The following is a 6,558-nucleotide window of genomic DNA, read 5'->3' as shown; positions in this document are numbered from 1 at the left end:
GTTTCATCACGTTGGCCAGGATGGTCTCGATCTCTTGACCTTGCGATCCGCCTGCCTCAGCCTCCCAAAGTGCTGCGATTACAGGCGTAAGCCACCGCGCCTGGCCTGGAGAAATTCTTAACTATTGTTTTGGAAGCTCTACAGTATTCTGAACAACCTAGGTCATAAGCGGTTGATAATAACTAGCTTATAAAAGAATATAACTACTTCAGAAGGCCTTACACAAAACCAAAATGTCATGTTAACCATAATTGTACTGCTGCTCAAATACTTCTTTGGCCTTAGGCTTCAATATTACATAGAGAATTTAAGTCAAAATCCTAATTCAAGGTACCATCATAAAAAGTCACAAAACTCCTAACTAGCTAACCTGCACTATCCCTACCTTCCCAGTTCTAAAAACAGTGTGTGCTGGTGAACTAAATGTTGACTTGGCAAGAAGTTTTCTCTTGACTACAATATGACTACAAACTGAAAAGTAGTGATGTCTTTATTCCTACCTCCATACTGGATGTGTGTCATCAATGTTGCAAGCCTTAGCAAGAAATAGGAGACCGCCACTGAAACACCACTGCCCTCCTATATGATCAGTCACACCTCAACCTTCTATAAGCCAGGCTACCTTGCCTCTGTTGCTCTGTGCTCTCTTTTGTTTCTTTACTGCGTCCATCATCCTTGGCCACCAATGCTATCAATCAACACAATCGGCTACAGAAAATAGTATCCTAAGGATGCTAATTACTAATTTTAATAATTGGTCTGTTATTTTATTTCCGTTACTGCTAGTTGTATAATGCCTTCTTTTTATCAATGAAAATAACTTTTGTCTTAGAAAGTAAAAATATTCTGATACCTAATATAGATAATATTCTACCAAAAATTATGGCTATGGATTGATGCTACTGTTACAAAAACGAAATAGTGTACAGATACTTTTCTGATTAAAATTTCAAACCAGCAAAAGGTAACTAAATCAGCATCCAATGTCTTAAAGCCTATCAACCTAGTAACCCTAAACTTAAAATTGACAAATAGAAAAGAGAATGGCTCAGTGTATAAATAATGTAAGAAAGTTTACATTATTTTTCAGCCTTTAATTTTTGCTTTAAAATCCATTCCCATATTTATGTTATGCTATAAACATATATATTGAAAAATATAGATTCAGCTTCAATAGTATCAATGAGGAAATACTAAATACACCAGCACTTCAGAGACTGTTTTGTTTGTTTCTCCGTGTGTTTTTCCCAGTGATACTGTTTCTGAGATCAATCAATATTTAAGTAAACAAAAACTCAGGGAAATGTTATATTATCTTTTTTTAACAGACTTTAATTCTTAAGCCATGGTGCAATGCCCTTTTTTTCCAAAAAGCTTCTAAAGCCAACTGTATTGCAGTTTCAGACAGACTAAATTTAGCCAGTTCTGTTCATCAGAGGAATGCTGTGTGTCAGCTACATCAAAGCCCAAGGGCAACCTGATAAACACTGAATACAGGTCACGTAGCTCTGTAGCTAACAAACTCTAAGAGAGCTTGTACTCGGGGGCATTCAAAGCAGTTTTGTCATCAACAATCTAGTATCCCTTGAGCCCCCATGTCGTTTCAGTTGCTAAGCAACTCTGGTGTTAATGTCTTAGAGGAGAAAAACTTACCAGGCATCTGGCCGTTCATCTGGTTCTGCATGTGTGGTGCAGGAGGACCCCCACCTACCATTCCATCTGAAGGCATGTTGTGAGAGCGTGGAGCGGGGGGAGGGCCGCTCTGATTCATCCCTCCAGGACCCATAGGCATATTCTGTGTGGGTGGCTGAAAGAAGACAGTTTAGTAAAACAAGAGAAACAGACTCATATATTAAAGATGCATAGGATAAAAGAGTTGCTTATGTTACTAAATTGCATAAGAACAAAAACACAAATGCATTTCAAATTCTTCTAATGCATTTTCATGATGAACATAGTTAATAACGCCCAAAACTTTAAAGCATATTTACTTTAAAAAAATCTCAATAGTGAAGATTAAAATGTTAACATTCTATACAAAAAATTCTCATATATTAAGCATTTCTAATGTGTCTATTGTTATTATCTAAATTACATGAAAAAAATTAAGTGTCCTTTCATTACTGATGTATTGGACATATTTATTATTAATGATGGATTTTACCTAAAAATGTACAGTAACAAAAAATGATGAAAGGACTCTAAGTCCCAAAATGTGCCATACTTTACACTATTTCGGGGTGGAGGATAGTGGCAGCAGAGGAATGTTTTAAAACATGAAGACAACAGTTCAACATTTTTGTGCCGACTCGTGCTATAGATTGGAAACATTACTGATGGCCTCCAAGGGTACAGAGACAGCTGCCTCAAAAGGATGCCCTTGGCAAATTTCCTAATGCAATTTTGAAGAAAACCACTAACTAACCTTCAGAGTTCACAAAAGGGCAAAAGGAAAAACATAGATATTAGGTGGTCTGCCACAACTGGGTCCCTTCTTAGGGATATTTTGGTGGAAAAAGCAAATGGTTAGTTTCTTTCCAAACCCCCATTTTTAATACTGTAGGAGGAGAGGGACGCATTATTCTTTAGGAATCTATTTCTGGTTTCTTTCTGTACTTCGATATTCTAAATGTAATGTCCATTCCTGTAATATCAGTTGTTCTCTTCCTCCTACATTTAAAAATGGGTAGTTACTGTACACCTTTCCATTTTATGAACACAATTCTCTTTGGCACACTTAATAGACATACATTGTTCTTTGGCCAGCACATTAAATACTCAAACCTCCAAACAGTTAATAATCACTAACATTTACAGAAATAAACAAGTCTACTCTAATAGCGCACATTTTAAAATCAGAATTTTAATTTCTTCCCGACTAAATCCAGATGAATGCTCATTATTTTCTCTTAAATTCTCATATTATTTCTCCAATTTGTATTCTTTAAACACTTGATAACCTTGTTCAGTTTTCACCAAAACAAGAAAAAAATACCAAACACCAATTTCAGACACATTATCTTACTTTTAATCATACTTATTTATCATCCTTCAAACCTGGCTACCTTAACCCTTTTCTGTCTGAAAACAGAAATCCTTCTTCCCATATTCTTGTCCAATTTTTCTTTTAAAAATTCATGTTCTTACTCTTAATAGTGAGGTCATTTTCTTGTAATTCAATTAATAAAACATCATTGCTGTTGCCACCATGCTAGAATAACTTGTATCAAACTAACCCTCTGCTAAATAAAACTCATAAAATCTAGACAAAAAGTAAAAACTGAAGGCACTAAAGAGTGACTTATACAAAGAGGAACAGAAGGGGCTACAACTCTTGAAAGAACGGAAGCATATACAACCAGCTCCACAATTATCTTGGCTTTTTCCTTGAGTTTGCTGAGTAACAGGGAAATGGAGCTCAAGTAGAAAGTGCAGTCCAATCGGACTAAAGAAAAAAAGAGTCAGAATTTTGACTATCAAAGAGCTGGAAACTAAAGAATAAATTTCCAGAGAAAAAGGACCACAAGAAGGCAAACATTCAAGAAAACTAGTTGAAATTGCAGGTAGGAGGCTAAAGAGCTCAGCAGAGATTCCAGCTGCTGCTCACTCCTGTGGAGACAAAGACTGGAGTGTAGGCCCCACCAAGTTAGCGGAGCCTTCATAAATAACTCCAGCTCTCTGTTGAGACTACCAAAGGGCCAGCTACTCCTTAAGACTAAGGTCAAAATTGAAATAGATCAGCCCTAAAAAGTCTTATAACCAACCTTTAATAGATTCAAGGTGACCTCTTAATACTTCACATACCAAAGGAAAACTTAATTCTCTTTGGAGCAAAGTAACACAAACTAGAGCTTCTATAATTGTTCAACCACAATGTCTAACACTCTTAAAAATTGCAAGGCTTTCTAAAAAACAAAAATAAATGACCAACGCTCACTATGATAGCTGCAATAACATAAAAATTAAAAGTCCAGAAAAACAACAAGTGTTGCCAAGAATGTATAGAAATTGCAACTCTCATATATGCTGTTAGAAATGTAAAAGCGTACAGTCACTGTGGAAAAGAGTTTGACAGTTCCTCAAGAACTTAAACAAAGAGTTACCATATGATCTAGCAACTCCATTCCTGGTATATACTAAAAAGTATTGAAAACACACACTCATGCAAAATTTCTACACAAATGTTCACAGTGGCATTATTCATAACAGTCAAAAACTGGAAAAAACTCAAATGTTCACCTACTGATGAATGGATAACAAAATGTGGCATATGGATACAATGGAATATTATTCAGCCACAAAGAAGAAACACTTACACATGCTACAACATGGATGAACCTTGAAAACACTATGCCAAGTGAAAGAAGATGGACACATAAGGCCACACAAATTTTATGATTCTATTTATAAGAAATGTCTAGACTAGGCAAATTCACAAAGACAAAGTAGATTTGTTGTTGCCAGGGGATGGGCAGAGGGGTAGAATTGAGACTGACTGCCAATAGTTTTCACTTTATTAGGGTAGTGAAAACATTCTGAAATTAGATAGTTATAATGTTTACATAATTGGGAATATACTAAAAACCACTGAATTGTGTACTTTAAAATGGTTAAAATGGTAAATTTTATATAAACTGTATCTCAATTAAAAAAAAGAATGGACACCCAAGAGAAATAACAGAAAATGTAAAAAGACACTTAAGTCATTCAGATTTTGGAGTTCCAGGCCAGATGTGGTGGCTCACGCCTGTAATCCTAGCACTCTGGGAGGCCAAGGTGGGCAGATCACTTGAAGCCAGAAGCTCAAGACCTGCCTGGCCAACATGGTGAAACTCTGTTTCTACTAAAAATACAAAAAAAAAAAAAAAAAATCAGTCAGGCGTAGTGGCACATGCCTGTAGTCCCTGCGACTTGGGAGGCTGAGAAATGAGAATCACTTGCACCCGGGAGGTGGAGGTTGCTGTGAGCTGAGATCACATCACCACACTCCAGCCTAGGAGACAGAGCAAAACTTTGTCTCAAAAAAAAAAAAAAAATTATGGAGTTACCAAAGACTTAAAATAACTGTGAGTGGTATGTTCAAGAAATAAATAAGGTCAGGCATGGTGGCCCACGCCCGTAATCCCAGCACTTTGGGAGGGTGAGGTGGGCGGATCATGAGGAGGGCAAGGTGGGCGGATCACGAGGTCAGGAGATCGAGACCATCCTGGCTAACATGGTGAAATCCTGTCTCTACTAAAAATACAAGAAATTAGCCAGACGTGGTGGCATGCGCCTGTAGTCCCAGCTACTCGGGAGGCTGAGGCAGGAAAACTGCTAGAACCCGGGAGGCGAATGTTGCAGTGAGCCAAGATTGCACCACAGCACTCCAGCCTGGGCCACAGAGTGAGACTGTTTCCATAAATAAACAAATAAACAAACAAACACAGGACAGATGGAGAATTTCAGCAAAGTCCTGTAATTCTATAAGAAAGTCAAATGACAATTCCAGAACAGGAAAATATAATTACTGAAATTAAGAAATCATTAGGTTAGAAACAGCAAAACAGAGATTTAATGAAGAAATGAATTGAACCTAGATACATCAATGTATTAAAAACTAAAGTCAGAAAAAATCTTAAAAGCAGTCAGTGAAAATAAGACATATCACCTGGAAGGGAAGAGCAATAAAACTAACAACTCATTTTTCATCAGAAATTACAGAAAATGAAGATAACAAAATGACATCTGTAAAGTGCTAAGACAAAAAAAGAAAACAAGAAAACCAACCAACCAGCCCGGAATTCCACACTAAGAAAAAAATACCTTCTAACATCAAGATGAAATAAAAATAAGTTTAGATGAACAAAAGTTAAGAAAACACTTGTTGTAAGAGAACAAAATATATCAAGCTAAAAGAAAATGGCCCCGCATGGAAGTATAGAACTAGAGGAGTTAGTTAAGAGGAATGGAAAAGTAAGTATATATGGATAAATATATATTAATATTAACATTTAAAATAACAATAACAATGACTCTACTGGTTTAAACAAATGTAGAAAAATAAAGTATAGGACAAGACACACAAAAGACTAAGCTAGGCCAGGCAAGGTGGGTCATGCCTGTAATCCCAGCACTTTGGAAGGCCGAGACGGGGGAATCCCCTGAGGCCAGGAGATCGAGACGAACCTGGCCAACATGATGAAACTCAATCTCTAATAAAATTGGAAAAATTAGCAGGCGTGGTGGCAGGCACCTGTAATCCCAGCTAACTCAAGAGGCTGAGGCAGGAGAGTTGCTTGAGCCCAGGAAACAGAGGTCGCAGTGAGCTAAGATCACACCACTGCACTCCAGCCTGGGCAACAGAGCAAGCCTCCATCTAAAAAAAGAAAAAGACAAGTGAGGTAAATGAAATTAAACCACTATAAGCTTCTTGCATTTTTCAACAAGTGTTAAAAATACAAATTTAGACTAGAACCTAATAAACTAATATTTTAATATTTTAATGATGAATATTTTAATCTCTAGGGCAACTACTTAAAAATACATGCACACAAGTTAAAGATGTATACTGTAAAA

The 6,558-nt window shown here is 36.7% G+C and overlaps 1 protein-coding gene across 6 annotated transcripts in view; it reads right to left on the bottom strand.

Annotated features, from left to right (window-relative positions):
• SS18 (synovial sarcoma translocation, chromosome 18) overlaps positions 1 to 6,558 on the bottom strand; it is a 73,697-nt gene that overhangs the window by 35,957 nt on the left and 31,182 nt on the right. For all 6 annotated transcript variants that reach the window (XM_011988050.1, XM_011988049.1, XM_011988052.1 and 3 more), the window contains one exon: positions 1,654 to 1,807. In XM_011988050.1, the coding sequence (XP_011843440.1) occupies positions 1,654 to 1,807 (154 nt within the window). The remainder of the gene's footprint in view (positions 1 to 1,653; positions 1,808 to 6,558) is intronic.

Source organism: Mandrillus leucophaeus, unplaced genomic scaffold (assembly GCF_000951045.1).
Source record: "Mandrillus leucophaeus isolate KB7577 unplaced genomic scaffold, Mleu.le_1.0 Scaffold322, whole genome shotgun sequence".
Lineage (NCBI taxonomy): Eukaryota > Metazoa > Chordata > Mammalia > Primates > Cercopithecidae > Mandrillus > Mandrillus leucophaeus.
This window is presented reverse-complemented; position numbering and strand designations above follow the sequence as displayed.